At 39.8% G+C, this 15,454-nt stretch overlaps 1 protein-coding gene across 1 annotated transcript in view; it reads right to left on the minus strand.

Annotated features, from left to right (window-relative positions):
• Positions 1 to 325: 325 nt before the first annotated feature.
• RHPN2 (rhophilin Rho GTPase binding protein 2) overlaps positions 326 to 15,454 on the minus strand; it is a 51,242-nt gene continuing 36,113 nt past the window's right edge. The window contains exons 6-15 of the mRNA XM_024219393.2: positions 14,408 to 14,532; positions 13,282 to 13,448; positions 10,233 to 10,420; positions 8,478 to 8,634; positions 7,833 to 7,952; positions 6,935 to 7,129; positions 5,603 to 5,679; positions 5,364 to 5,510; positions 4,068 to 4,223; positions 326 to 804 (exon numbers count right to left, since the gene is read on the minus strand). Coding sequence (XP_024075161.1) covers positions 550 to 804; positions 4,068 to 4,223; positions 5,364 to 5,510; positions 5,603 to 5,679; positions 6,935 to 7,129; positions 7,833 to 7,952; positions 8,478 to 8,634; positions 10,233 to 10,420; positions 13,282 to 13,448; positions 14,408 to 14,532 — 1,587 coding nt within the window. The 3' untranslated portion in view covers positions 326 to 549. The remainder of the gene's footprint in view (positions 805 to 4,067; positions 4,224 to 5,363; positions 5,511 to 5,602; positions 5,680 to 6,934; positions 7,130 to 7,832; positions 7,953 to 8,477; positions 8,635 to 10,232; positions 10,421 to 13,281; positions 13,449 to 14,407; positions 14,533 to 15,454) is intronic.

The raw sequence follows: 15,454 nt of genomic DNA on the forward strand, positions 1-15,454 counted from the left end.
GCTGTTGGGAGAAGGGGGTGTAGAGAGCGGTTGGGGCAGGCAAGGGACAGGGAACGGGGGGTTAGATTGGTCGGGGGTTCTGGGGGGCTGTCAGGAGAAGGGGGCGTAGAGAGTGGTTGGGGCAGTCAGGGGACAGGGAGGCTTAGATAGGGGGTGGGGGGTCTCAGGAGGGGACAGGTAGGGGGTAGGGGAGTTCTGAGGGGGGCAGGGCTAGGGCAGCACCCCATGTCCTCTTTTTTGATTGTTGAAATATGGTAACCCTACCTGATACCTCCCACACTACTTCTGATTCTGATCAAACACTACATGTAAGTTCAGACTCTAAGCAATTAGTTTTCAAAGTTACAGTTTTGCACCGTTTGGCCTCCAGCTACATTGGTGTAAATGCATAGTAACTACTTCATGTCAGTGGAGTTAGTCTTTTTACACAGGTATAAAAGATTAGTATCGAGCCCCTTCCTTATGTGTTTCACGTTTCTGGCACATCCACAAAGATTCTTCTACATTTAGAAATAGTTTCACATTAAACAGATTCTTCTCTTTAAAGACTCAGTACAATGAACTGTCAATGTTCAGGACTGTCAAGCGAGAATCAAGTTTCTTCTTAGTCTCAGAACTTCCAGCTACAGCATAGGGAAGGCACAGGGTGCTTGCAGCCTTCTGCCTATTTTTGGTTCCCCAACTTAGAAAGGACAGTTTTGGAGTGGCTTTCTTGGTCTCGTTGATTTTATCCTCTTCCATGGCTAAGCAGATCAAGGAGTATGTCTTTTGCATTCCCACAGAGTAAGTGGCACTCTTATTATGCTGTAGGAAAAGGAATGGGAAGAGGAAGCATTGATTTCTTTTTTTTTTTAAATCATCCATGAGGGTTAGACATACTGAAGATAAAAGTTTGCACAGTGTGTGAATCATTTTCCAAGTCAGACTGTAGTATTCTTCTGCATTAATCACATTCTAACTGAATACAAGCCCATCCAGAGTGCTGAAGATTGAAGTATTTTGCTTATGTCTGGATACAAGTGACACAAAAGGCAAATAAATCATAATGAGAGGTGTCCTCTGGTGAATCTTTCTGCAAAGATTGTCTGAAAAGTGTTAAATATAATTCTAGATCCCAATAAGAGTTGTCAAGGGAAATGGAATAATTGTGTGAGTAAACTGGCTTTGCAAAGAGCTCTCCACGGATATCCTCTTTTCTTGGGCCTCAGAGCACAAGAGTGCCTGCTACTACAGGCTGTAGGGTTTGCCTTGTAGCCCCAGTGAGCGTTCACCAGGCTGGCCCCCAGCTCTTCTCCCCAGTGCTACAGGGGGAGCTGCAATGGGACACTCCTCTAAGATGCTCATAAGGTAGAGTCCCCTATATGGCTTATCCACAGCCACATCCTGCAGCGATTCCATTGTATTCCAGCCTTTTGTTCTGGCAAAAGGCTGGGGAGGGGAGGTGCCAGGTTGTTCTTGGCTATTACTTATACTGTGGTTGACTTATATTCACAAAAGAGAGGCTTAAACCTGGGGAAATGATCAATTTATGAAGTCAAAATACAGATGGCAATAGCATGTGCCTAAAGCTTGCTGGGGAATGCTGGAAGGTATGCAGCATTAGGCTTAGCTGAACTATAGGTTCTTTATTTTGCTCACACTACAAAAATTATTTTTCTCTTGAGTTACTTAGGGTTTAACATTTTTTTTTTAAATCTTGTGATCATTTTCCCTGGGTCTAAAATTTCTATAGCAACTAAGTAACTGGATTTATATATTTTTGATTGGCAGGGTTAAAACAGTCCCTTAACCCCTAAATACATAAGTCAAGGATGCTGATCCCATCTGTTCATAGAAATAGTGGATTGAGCACATAGCCAAGAGTTGAAAGACTTGGGCTCTCTTCTCTACTCTGCCACTGACTGTGTATGTGCTTTTCAATGTGGAGAAACGTTTTTTTTCTGTCTAGTGCTACCAAATGTGGGGGTGAGGGGGGCTGGTGTTTTTTACCACTGAGTAGGTAGTGCACCCTGTCTACAGTACTACTTCCACCAGTGGAGCTGCATGGGCAGAGAAAAATGTTTACAAATATTCCCACAGTAAACATCATATGTGACCATGGGCAAGTCCATTCACTTCTTTCTGTTAGAGAGTTGCTCCATTTGTCAAGTGAAAATGACCCCACCTTTTTTAAATCACTCTGAGATGTATCCATGAAAATGCATGGTGGAAAGTGGTGGTGATACAGTATTTATAACATTTTTTCGATTTTTGTATACACAAACTAAGATGGTTTGTTTTTGGGGTTTTTTTAAGTTTAACAGTTTTGAGTTTGCAGCCAGACAGTCTGAACGATAGAATTGATTGCAAGCTATTTGGGACATAAATTGTCTTCTCGTTAGATGCACGTGCAGTAATTAGCACAATGGGGGTCTCAATCCGGTATTAGGGGTTTGTGCTACAATACAACTACAGTGTAAACTTTCAACTTAAAGGTTCAGGGAGAGGGAAAACTTGAAGACACAAACACAGGCCTCTCTCTGCACTGAAGATATTGTCTAATTTGTCTGTTGCCAGTGCTAGTAATGGTAAAGCAGCAGTGTAGACCACCTGTTATACAATACGCTGACAAAAATGCCAGCAGCCATTTTAGACTGTCGGCCTTTCCTACCATTTGTGAATATGCATGGGAGGTAAGCATGATATTTGCAGGGGGAAAGTCTAAAGTACAACCTCTACTTTCCAGTCTTGCCTATACTATGAAACAGAAATGTTAATGAAAATGGTTTTAAGCAACAGTTTTCCCAAAAGGCTTAAGTGCTAGAACCAAATCTCTACCATGGTTTCTGACACAGTAGTAAACTGTTTCCCACACAGTGAAACGTCTGATTCAACAGACCTCAGCAGCACTACCCAGAAAGACCACAGATTTGGTTTGATGGGTTTGTCATCAACAAAGCACGGTCCTAGTGCCCTGGCTCCATGGTTACAAATGTACTAATACATGTATGCTTGTGACAATGGACCAGCTCAGTCAGCAGCAGAAGTTTCTGCTGCCCCCTCTGCTGGACAAAGGTGCCCCTTCTATGACTTTTCCTTTCATCCATTCGTTCAAACAAGTTACGTATTACATTCCTGATGTCGTAGATTACCAATCCTATGCCTTGTATCTGTTGGTTTGAACAAAGCTTCCTCATTCTTTATCCTGTTCTGCTATCCTTGTCTTACTCAGGGTTGGTGTGTTCCTGTACTATCTCCTATGATTGTGTTTATATTATACCTCTACGTTGGCATGTATCTGTACTAGCCTTCTGGAATGTGTTTACATGAGTACGTAGTACTTCTTAGAAGTGCCTATGTTTTAGCAATGCTTGCCATGCCTTTGCTAAGTTCATGTACCAGACAGTGAACTTGTAAGCAAGCATCTGCTTTATGACAGGGTCTGACATTTGGTCATAGCATTGCTTTTGCTGACTCACATCTTGCACCAGGCCCCAGGCGCTCTCTCTAGCACAGCAGGCACTTCATGGAAGTAGGGCTCTTGAGGAAGGCATGATGCCATGGAGTGGGAAGCAGGGAGGGGGTCCATGAGCCTAGCTAGATGTCCCAACAGCTACAGGAATTCCTTGCAGAATTCAAGACCCCTCCCCCCCTTGTGTTTCAGGGCAGAGCACCATACCAATTTTGGGTCAAGGGGGGAGCTACAGAAGACAAATCTCCACCCTCATGGTCAATTTGGAAAGAAAACTAATGTAACTCTTGGAATTACCAGTCGGATTAGTCTTTGTGGAGTTTCACTGCTAAAGCTGGCAAGATGGCCCTACATATATAGGAATCACCTAGGGCCTTCATTAAGCAAAGCATTTACACATAGGCTTAACTGTAAGCATGTGAGTAGACCCATTTATCGCAATGGAATCCTTTAAACACATGTTTAACTGCTTTGCTGGATTGAGGCCTAGATTTACCAGCAATCCACGACATCTGGCTATATCAAATTAGATAGCATTCACTGCCCAAACTGAGGCAGTTTTTTCAATTTACTGAGTGTTCTTCAGGTTTAGAAAAGTAGCTGTCTCATTACTTACCACAGAAGTCATCGTATCCTGACAGCTAATAACCTTCATCTCAATGTCGTTCTCTCCCATGCTTTTGAACTTTTCCAAGATGTCATTCACTCCCAGCCATTTGGAATCCAGGCCATTAATTGAAACAATATAGTCTCCTTCTTTCAGACCCTTTAACTGTAAAATAATGTAGTGCAAATTAGCATCAGCTGCAGTTGTTGAAACGTTTCTTTCTCCAAAGGTGTTTTTCGCCCCTTCCAGGCTTCATACAAAATTCATCAATCAGACAGCACAGGACAAAACACCCAAGCACCATTTTAATGCACACAAAATTGCCCTTTTTTGTGAACTGTCATACTAGAGCATACTGCCATTTGACTAGAGCAAATTATTAAATTTTCCTATCTCCTGTTTGTGGTGTTTGCTTTTCTATTTTTCATTCATAAAAATCTTTAAATATTTTAAACTGTTGTTTAGTTTGGCTTTCCCATCATTTTACTATTAGATGTTTTATCCTTCTGTAATATTTTTGTATTTTAATATAAACTTATTTAGTCTTATGCTTCTGCCTTTCACTGTGCTTTAGTTATGCCTCTTCTTTTCTCTTGTGAATGTTCTCTCTTCTCTGTATCCCTCCTTTTCCATTTCCTCTCATTCACAAAAGAGGATTACATATTAAGAAGCACCAGTATATTCTTTTCCCTCCCATACTCTTTCTCCTTCGTTTCCTGATATTTGGCTCTATGCACTGCCTTTTTTCTCCCCCTTCTTTCTCATGGCTTTTCTCCTTCCAGCCTTCTGAAATAGATGGTGAATAATGGTATTTGATTATGGTACATGTGGGTCATCTTTATTTATTAAATGTACACAAAAGAAGGAATCAGTCCTAGTTTAGATTTTAAATTTGTAATCTTCACATTAGAGTCAGGTAATGTTAAAGTTAACACTGCACTGTTAACCTGCTCAAATTGCAGACGCTGTATGTAGTATGGCATTGCATTTAACAGCTTAATTAAAATCCAGAAATACTCCAAATGCCAATACAAGTGAGCTGCATTTCCTGATTTCAGGTGTTCAAATTATTACTTATCACTGCATTTATCTTGTCTTTTTTCATTTAAAATGGATAATGTTGGTGTGTTCTTGGTATTACATTTAGTTCTTTAAAAACCACACTGATGTGATTGGTACAGACAATATTTTATTTATACAAATCTGGGTGCCTTACTGTTGCAGATGACTTGGCTAGATTGAGAAATCACAGCAAACTTAGAAGAACCTAGAGAGAAAATTATTAAAACTCCAATCTCTACTTACTGCTGCAGAACACTCTGGATCGAGACAGTGAACTTGCACGGGTGGGCCTCCTTTAAGAGTGAATCCCAATCCCCTTTCTTGATAATGGAAATTAATAGTGCGTGGGCCTGTCCATCTCTGCTTGGCTGAAAACACAGGCAATGGGCCCTGTAGGATGCAGAGTGGCAGAACATAATCATTAACAGCAAAATGCAAAATGGCTCACAAGCAAGTATTAGGCATTATAGTGTGCTACCTACCAGCCTCTCAAAGAAGTCTTTCACTTTCACCTTGGAGAACTGCGGAACAATCATTTCTACTTTATGCTCTGTTTTAGCTAAAACAAAAGTGAAAAAACAAACTTGTTTTTAAGTTCCAGATTGACAGCCAGAGACTGAAAAGCTTCTATTGGCAGGATGGGCAGAGGAAGCTTCACATGCTACCCCTTTTTACACTTAAGCTATTAGTTTCTCCTACATCACTACTAGACTGTAGGACAAGTAAGCTTGTCAGAACTCAACTTTTGTTGTTGTTGTTATTTTAAGGGCTTTTTAAAATCAATTTAAATGTTCACAGTTGTAGGAAACAGGGCCAGACAATTATTTAATGACCAGACACAGATTCAAAACCTTAAAACTTTAACTATTAAAACCCAAATTGTCAACATCACATATGAAAATATACAAAGTAAATATCCTTCAACTCCAATAAGTTCTCAAGCAGTATTTTTCTTACTTTGCCAATTTGTAAATTTTGATTATTATTGATGGAAATATTTGTGTGCATGTGTACAGCAAAACTGACATTTATCAACATTTGCCAATTAAAAATCTAATCCTTCCAAGCCTCAGGACATATGGAGACAGACATTATCTTAGCAAGATGAAATGTCAGGTTCCACGAGGCTTCTTCAGAGTATATACTAAAAACCCAAAGAAAAGAACCCAGTCTGTTTATGCTTTTTAAAGGGGTAGATGGTCTGACTGATGCAGGAGGAAGCAGTAGTATTCAAGTTCACAGTCAACTAACTTCTCTTTCCTATATGCTCTCCTATAGTACAGATCTTATGCCAATAACTGTGGGAAGATATTAAAAATATAACGCAAAGTAAACCACATTTTATAGCCAGAGATTTTAACTAATAGAAGGTGCTTTCTTCACCCACCATAGCCCACGATATCTGGAAGATGCATTCACTGAAGACTGACACACTTTAAGGACACCTTCTTACAATCATCCCCTAAATATGAAAGTGCAAAGGAGGCTTCCTGAAATCTGATCTCAGGCAACCAGCCTATATGGTGTGAATGTGCTTAGAGGCACCGAAGTAGAAAAACCGCACAATTATTTCACGGTTACTTTTGGGACTAATCAACAGACTCTAAGTTCACTGTACAAAACGTGCTTCTCTATGCACTTTGGCCACACATTTTTTGGTGTGTAACTCGAGACACCTTTAAAGGGGGCTGGTTTTTCAGAAGTGGGTGCTCACCACTTTCTGGAAACGAGGCCCCTTTTAACATGCATTAACTTGGACACCCAAAATTGCTAGTCCCTTTAGAAAACCTTGATTTTCAGTTGGGGATACTTACGAAGGACAGCGGAAGCTTCCATTAAACTCAGGAAGTCATCTTCCTGTTCATGCTGAGCATACTTAGTAAGTGAACGCTTGTGAGCAACTGACAGAATCTCCTGAAGAATGTCAATATCCCGAAGCTTTTTGCACAAACCACAGACCCGCAGTGCTTCTTCATGATAAACAATGGCTTTGCGTAAATGTGCTTTCCCTAAAGAAAGTAGAAACCATTAGCAATCGTTTGCCTTTTATTTATTTTAACTGTAATGTAAACAATACATAAGGCTAAGATGATTTTTCTAACAATCTTCACCAAACATTTTATCCCACAGGAAGGCAAGGCTGAAGGCCCAATCATGTGATTCTCAACCAACTAAGTGATTCTCATGTGAGTGGGTCCCACTGATTTTGTGGGAGCAACAGCATGAGTAAAGATTACTTATTCACTTAAGTGTTGCAGAATCAAACCCTTGGTTTAAGATTTAATTTGATTACATCAGTGTTTTTAGTGCCTATGTATTCCTAATATAGAGACATTTGCAAAAGTAAGTCAGCTTCATGTATAATTCTGAGTCACTGTAACACAAGAAGTTGGACTACATTCTGCCACATTTCAATTGATTTTAATGAGCTACATGGTGTAACAGAACCAAATTCATCCCATTATTGCCACAGCTTGAATTTTGAGGAACAGACATGTTTCTCTCTCCAAAACATAATATTCCTCTTAACTGACCCACTTAATAGTAGGAACACACCAGTTATAATCATGTAATAAAATTGATTACATGAGCTTTGCTTTATGTAGCTATAGCATATACATTCTGCTAACTATATCTATTTGTATCAGATAATATTTCTCTGTATTGTAATTTAGAACAGTTATACACTCGCTGAATGGAGTCTGCAATTACCTAATCGTTTTCGCTGAACTTTATCTCTTAAAATGGTTAGGGACGTCAGTCCTTCTGGCATGTAGTCATGCAGCTGGGACCAGGCCTTTTCCTGTTTGTCTTCATCATCGCTGGGATGCACTATATCAACATACATAAAATGTTAGCTACTTTAATGTGTCTCTGTGCCAGGTGCCTTCAGGCAGGTGGACTGCAGAAGGAGAGGTCAGGGGAGAGTAAGTAGTAACATTTTGGAAACATTCTTCTAAATATGTGATTTCACTCCAGATTATTATTTTGAGCTTTTTTTTTTTTTAAATCAAGAACTAATTTTACTAAATGCTGCCTGAACTCTAATTTTCTATTCATGAGAACTGATTAACTTAATGATAATATTACTTAGCTCATATATAACACTTTTCAAATCTCTTTGTAAGTATTAGCTACTAAATGTTCTCAATACTCCTGGAAAGAAGGGCAGAAAGCAGCATTTCCATATTCCAGATGGGGAAAATGACAGAATAACTCAAGGCCATAAAGGTATTCCATGGAAAGAGTCCATATTAGAACTCTGAAGTTCCTAGCTCCCGGTCCTGGCCTCAGTACAAACCTTTCTTAATCGCAGTTGTTTATATGGATATATAAATAAAACCAAAGGATTCTTACACTGGTGGTCACTCAGTAGAGTAGCAACGAAGTAATGTGCCAGAGCTTTGTAATGGTCTGATTTTATTTTTGCCATATTTGACCAGGTATAAGGGACATTCGCCTTGACTGGTGCCTGATTCATTGCAGTGTTAACAAGCGTGTAAACCTCTCCAACCTAAAATAAAAACACACATCTAGGTATGAGAAGTTACCTTTAAAAGTAGGAGCTCTTTTATTAGCAAGAGGGGATATAATAACCATCTACAAATATTTGAAGGCTTATTTACACCACGGAGAGAAAGAGGAAATTTTACACTGATACAAGGACTAGGAGGGATGAAATTAAAAGGAAAATTGAAGCTTTATCTCTGGAGATATTTAAAACTAGACTGAACACAACACTGTATATTGTATAGAATAATCCTATATGGCATTGGACTAAATCACTTATTTGGTCTTTTCCATCTCTAATTTCTATGTCACAATATGAAATATAATATAAATATCCTATATAATATAAATATGCACACAGTTCTATAATTTGCAAGCAAATCTTGGCTTATTAATGCAACTGAAAGGAGGGTAAAGCAGATCAGTGTTTTAATAAATACATTTGTCAGCTCAGGAAAGCTGGATTCAAAGTTGACATTAGGTTACACATGAAATGAGTTTGGTCCGTGGAGGCTCTTTAAGGTTGGCAGGACAAGTTTTGCCCATCCTATTTAGAGTCAGGTACTGTATGACCTTTATCTGATAATATGAATTGGTTGAGTGAACCTTCATGTCTCATTTTGCTCCCTATGTTCAGATGTCACCACCCTCCATTGAGTGTGGTGGATTATCTTCCATGTCAGAGCCTGCCTGCCTTATTTGTGAGTAAACCTGTGAAAGTTTTGCAACCCCATCACTACCAAACCATAACTAACTCTGCCCACCATGCTCCCAGTACAATACACAGAACTCTGGGAAGGATCAGTGAAACTTTTTGGAGGGGGGAGGGGGGGAAATCAGGAGGATCGTTAGTGGTGGGCAGGATATATAGCCAACCCCAGTCTCCAGCTGCAGAAGTAAAGCCAGATCAGCATTTGGCGGCAGTTAATGGGAGAGGGGCATAAGTGGTGCCACATAAGCAATTGACACCTCCTTCACATGTTGATCTGGGGGCAGGAGCTGGTCATCTACTTTATGGAATCAAATGCTATTGTCATAACTACTCATACATTTTTGTCAGAAATAATCTTATTAATTCTCAGTGAGAATTACAAGCAGTTGTGTACTTTAATTTGCTAAGATGAACCACACAGAACTTCAGTAAATAAATTATTCACTGTCCAGTTGCTGTTCTGGTATTTGTTTCCATTAGATACATTTTTTTAATGGAACAGCTCTTATTATGTGACAAGATTACCTGCAGTAGCAGGGACTGGACTCAATGATCCAGGAGGTCCTATGTTCCTATTTTAGTGGCTCTGTTGAGGATGTGTCAGTATTTCCATCATAACTCGCTGTATTTGTTAGAACATACAACCTTGCAAACAGATTACATTTTAGGTTCTCATACTGTGCCAACAACTTGACATGAGTCCCTGTAATTTCAGTTTGTATTAAAAACATTAACAGTAATTAGCATTTTGCACTCAATACTTTAAACCAAAGTCACAAAAACGCTTTAAAGGTTTAATAAATGGGCACTACGGTAGAGTTTTAAGCTAGTGATTTGGCACTGGAAACAAACTTGGTGTGGGTTTAAAAACACTAAGTCTCATGGCTTACCTTAGCAACTTCCTGAGCCATCTTCACTAGTGTGAAAAATTCATTTCGTATTCCAGGTAGGCTGATCTGCTCAAAGACACACTCTTGAGCTTGAGCAAGCATCATTTTGACCAGTACACTCAGCATGGCTGGGCTCATGTCATAACTTGGTGTGTGAGTAAATGTTTCCTTTAGGTAGTTTAAAATACCTGAATTTTTAAAAAGTTTTTCTAATTATTACAACAGACAAGGACTTTTACAGGTGATCACAATTCACAAATTATCAAGTACAATTGAAAAGTAGCAAATAAGACAATTGAGAAACTTGAAAATATATTTTCTAGAAATTACTCAGCCAAATTAAATTATCCAAAATGGATTCTTATTAAGTGTGAAGAGTTAAAATGACCCACTGTCATATAGATTAGTGTTCTGTATTGCCATCTAAAACAGCTGTGCTCAGTTCCCAATCTTGGGTTATCATTCACAGGGGCAACAGAGGCTGTCCTGTGGGGCAGGACAAGGAGAGCGATGCCTTAAGATTCACTTATAAGAATTCCTCTGACTGATTTTCGAGTGGTGCTTTACTGGGTACATACTGACAGTTCTACAGGGACCTAAGGGCGGTGTGTTACACAGGAATAGGAAAGAGAGGGAATCCTTAGGCCTCTGAAAAGGTAGTTTGAGACCCCTACAGCAAAAAAAGAACAATTCAACTAATCTTGGAAACACTCCAAAAAGGAGGCTCAGTGCACTGTGTGCTCAAGTCTAGTGCTGTTCCAGCCCCATAAGTAAACTGGAACAGTTTGTTCAGCAGGGCAAAATTAGATTCTGCTTCAGTCATCCACTTCCACTAATCTATCATTTATAAAATTAAAACAAACACTAAGTGTAGTGTAAAAAATAAATAATGCTTGCAAGGATTAAAATGTAACATATCCCAGTCATCTCATCCAACTGGTTTATCAAGTTCTGCTAGAGCTTCTTTCCCAAAGTTACTGAACAAGTATCACAGCAGTACCTGGGGCTATGGAAGTTCCCCCTGTATTATTATAATATCTGTCACTCATTGTCACTACTTTTCAGTTCTATCCGGCTATGTTCTTTATTTTATTAGTGAGTTAGCTTTTACACTTTTGGAGACAGAAGCTGCCACTACTCAAATTTTAATCACAGGCTATCAATCAAAAATCTGTCAAGCCCATCTGAGCTACTGATTCCTTAAGAAATAAATGGAATTGGCTCTGAAAGTCCAGAAAAGCATCCTCATTTTCTGGTGCCTCAATTTATTTCTCTTTGTGTGATAAATAATTCAGACATTTTTTACTATCCATGTTGAGGGCTCTGTTATGTATTGAATCAGTGCAACAACTTCAGCCCACCCATACAGAATAGCTACTACGTGTACTATATCATGTCACTCTGTTAACACAACGTACGTGTTACGGAGCTATGCACAGGTACAATGAAGTGCTTACAGAGTGCATGTTGTTGTGGGGCCCTGCAAAAGGTATGTTGGCTGCAGATGATGTGCTGCAGTTTATGACTTAATACAGCTCTAGCAAAACACTGGCATAGCTATTGCTCTAAGTAGGAATATATTTAATTTTAAAGAGAAATTCTCTTATTTCACAAATGCTGAAACCTCTTCTAGAAAGACAACAAGTCTGTAGTGTGGCAAAACAAAAATCTATTTAAAAATGAACAAAGCCATATTTTCAAAATCTCTATATAATTCTTTGAATACAAGAACTAGGGCTATTAAAGTAACACACTGTTTGTTCAGTGATTGACAACTATGATAGCATTTCACAAAATTGGAAGTCAGCAGCTGAGGATTATAATTATCATCTTGCAACACATTTTCATTTCACAGATATTAAGACTGCCTCTAAACACCTTTAAACACTATGAGTAATACAATACCTTACGCTTACATGATGACTTTTATCCAAGAAATGAAGGGTTTTTGTTCCAAACCTACTCTAATGAAAATCAGAACTGTTATAGCATGTTAGCTCAAGGCAGGGGTGAAAATAAACAGGTACGGCGTACTGGTAAAAAGTGGCCGCTGATACCGGCCCGTACAGCTGACTTTAAAGCGTTGCCGCGGCAAAGGACCCTGCTTAAAGCGCTGCCGTGGCAGCACTTTAATATTGTTGCCCCTTTTGCCCCCCATCCGCTGATGGGGGGGGGGGGGGAAGAGACAAAAGGAGCAGCTGTCCCGGGGCCGGCGATTTAAAAGGACCCGGGGCTCCGGCCGCCACTGCCACTACTGCAACAGTGGCCAGAGCCCCGGACCCTTTAAATCGCCGCTGGAGCCCCGGGCGGCACGGGCCAGGAGCGTGTAAGGGCTGGCCGGGGGATGCTGACCCCCAGTCCTGCCCCTCCTACCCGAGGCGCTGCCCCTTCCGGGGGCCGGAGCCAGCTCCCATACCGGTAAGTCTTCGGCTTTACTTTCACCCCTGCCTCAAGGGATGCAGCTCCCATTAACTACCACAGACACAGCAGAATAGAAACTCCAATGATTCGTTATGGGCATAGATCCTGCTCCTATTCGGAGTCAATGGCAAATTTACCATTGACCTCAACTGGACAATAAGCTTTGTTTGGGATCAAAATAGACTTGAGTGTTTTAAAATGTTTTTAAAATGTAGATGCTATAGGACTGATTATCCACTCTCATCACACACATTTTACACAAGTCAATGCAGTTACAGTGATGTAATGGAGAACGGGCAAAGAAAAGGTGAATGTACAGCTAATTAATCATTAACTACAATATTCACTTTGTCTTTACCAAACTTGTTGTTCCGACAGCAGCTCCAGGTTTTTGAAATGTTAAACTACGGCTAACAGGAATGTTTAATTAAAGCCTAGTACAGATCCTTGTGAGGACCTTTGGGTTTCAATCCACCTCCTTTTCTGTTTGGACTGTGTTAATAAAACCAAAAGTCAATATTGAATGTATAGCTCTGTATGTAAGAGACAGATTGAGACCTCCTCAGAAATAACCTCCCCCGTATTTTCAATATGCAAATGAACCACAGCTCCTTCTCTCTTTACATACCTGCAGCTCTCTGAAAAGCATCAACAGCATTTTCAAGTCCGGGCTTGGTCTGCCGATTACATCTTGTACCAATCTGTGTATAGAGGGCTCCAATATTAAATAAAATACTGGCTTTTTCTAGTAACAAATTCTGCTGACAGACAGGGACACCTGTGAAGGAATCATACCTGAGGGAAGCGGGGGGGAGGGAGAGAGAGAGGAAGGCAAAATGAAATAAGCATAAAAAGACAAGCGAGCACAGAGTTACCAGTGTTTTCATTTTATTGTTCAGATGAGAATAGCAGGATCTATAATGCCTTTTCTGCTTCTGCTGAAACTTATGGTAATTCATAATCACATGCATGTAATGCAAATATATCCCTGAGCTCCAGGAGCTAGTGAGAGGATTTATTGAGCTTTCTTAAAAGCAATGTCTCCCTTCTTGCAATGCTGGACTGGAACTCAAATAGCTTTTCTTGACCAAATGGTAAGAGTCTCCTGTTCTATTCACAAACACAAGATTTAAATTCACTGAGTCACATTCTTTTCCCGTTAATAATGGTGCAGTATATCATAGCACTTGCCATTCTGAGCCAGTGCAGAAGTCTTTCTACAGTCCTCTGATATTTTCGACTATGTAGTGTTTCCTATTCATTACAAATTAAGATAGACAGTAGTAGATACTCTTAGCCTATAAATCTTGTAGTTCCAATAACACAGGACTAGATTGTGTTCAATACTACAGCCTGAGCAAGGGGTGAGGTGTACATTGCACCACCCAAGGAGTATCAGCAGCAAATCACAATACTCCCCCATTCTCAGCATGCTGCCCAGCAAGTAGTAAGCATGTAGTCAAGGCTATGCTCATTCCCCACCGGCTCCTATGTGCTCATATACACCAAGACCCAAAATCCAGGTAGGATGCGTAGATGTTTAAAGAGAATTCTTATGGCCCTTCAGAGATCTTACTCTCAGCGTAGAAAGGGCCTTATTCTCGTCAGAACTTTACTGTACAAATTAAAGAGAGTGCGTAACAGTATAAATATGAAAACACACTGTACAAGAAAAATATAAGTCTTTCAAATTACATAGAGCTAGTTCAAGGTTAACAGTGTTCTTAAAAAAAAAAAAAAAAAAAAACACTTACCAGGTAAATAAAATCCCCATATGTCTGGTAGGTGGAAAAAATCTGTTCTCTACAAAGCCAAGTTGAATGAAATAGCTCATCAACATCTCAATGCCGGATTCATCTCTGCTGGGAGTACGGCAGGCCTTAAAGTTCAGATATGTAAAAACATACATTCACACAATGCATTCTGTTTAGTTTCAGCGTGAATAATGTAACACACCAAGGACACAGTTCTGCTCAACTAAAATCAATGGGACTTTCGCATAATATAAAAGTGTCTGGAATGTAGGAATTAGAAGCATAGGGGCAAAGCCTGCCCTTGATGTGTGCACCCAACTCTGAATAATAGAGTTGTGCTGGAGAGAAGGCTGTACGTGGCCCTAAGGAAACACATGGAAGATAGTGTGTGACAGGCAAATCTCACACATGTTGAAATACAATGTTGGACAGTAGGTATTGTGTGAACTATAGAAGAACATTTGAACAAACAACATCTAGTAAATAGAAATTACTAGTATTGTGCTACAGATCCCTACTATTTACTCCACTCCTGCTTTCATGCCTCACTTCAAACCCTTTAGTTTATTCCCCCATTACAATTTAAACAATAATATTTTAAAAACAAACAATTTACAAGTTGTGTTAAACTGCTCAGTTACTTTGCTTTCCTGTTACATCATTTTCTCACCCCAAGCATTTCTTCACCTGTTTTATCTATATCATAGAATCATAGGGTTAGAAGGGACCACAAGGTCATCTAGTCTAAACCCTTGCCAAGATGCAGGATTATATGTGAGGAATAGCCCTTTTTCCCCACACCACTGCACTGGGAACTCATACACAGGTATTTGTCCATTATGACCCCCTAAATCCTTTTCAAAGTCACTGTTTTCCATATTTCAGTCCTCCCACTCCCCCCATTCTATAGGTATGGCTTGCATTCCTTATTCCTAGATGTACAACTCTGCACACAGCTGTACTGAAACCCATTTTGTTTGAATGGGCCCCGCTGCCAAGTGATACAAATCACACCATATGACTACCCTGTCCTCATTATTTACCATT

Source organism: Terrapene carolina, unplaced genomic scaffold (genome assembly GCF_002925995.2).
Source record: "Terrapene carolina triunguis isolate 2854851 unplaced genomic scaffold, T_m_triunguis-2.0 Scaffold130, whole genome shotgun sequence".
Lineage (NCBI taxonomy): Eukaryota > Metazoa > Chordata > Testudines > Emydidae > Terrapene > Terrapene triunguis.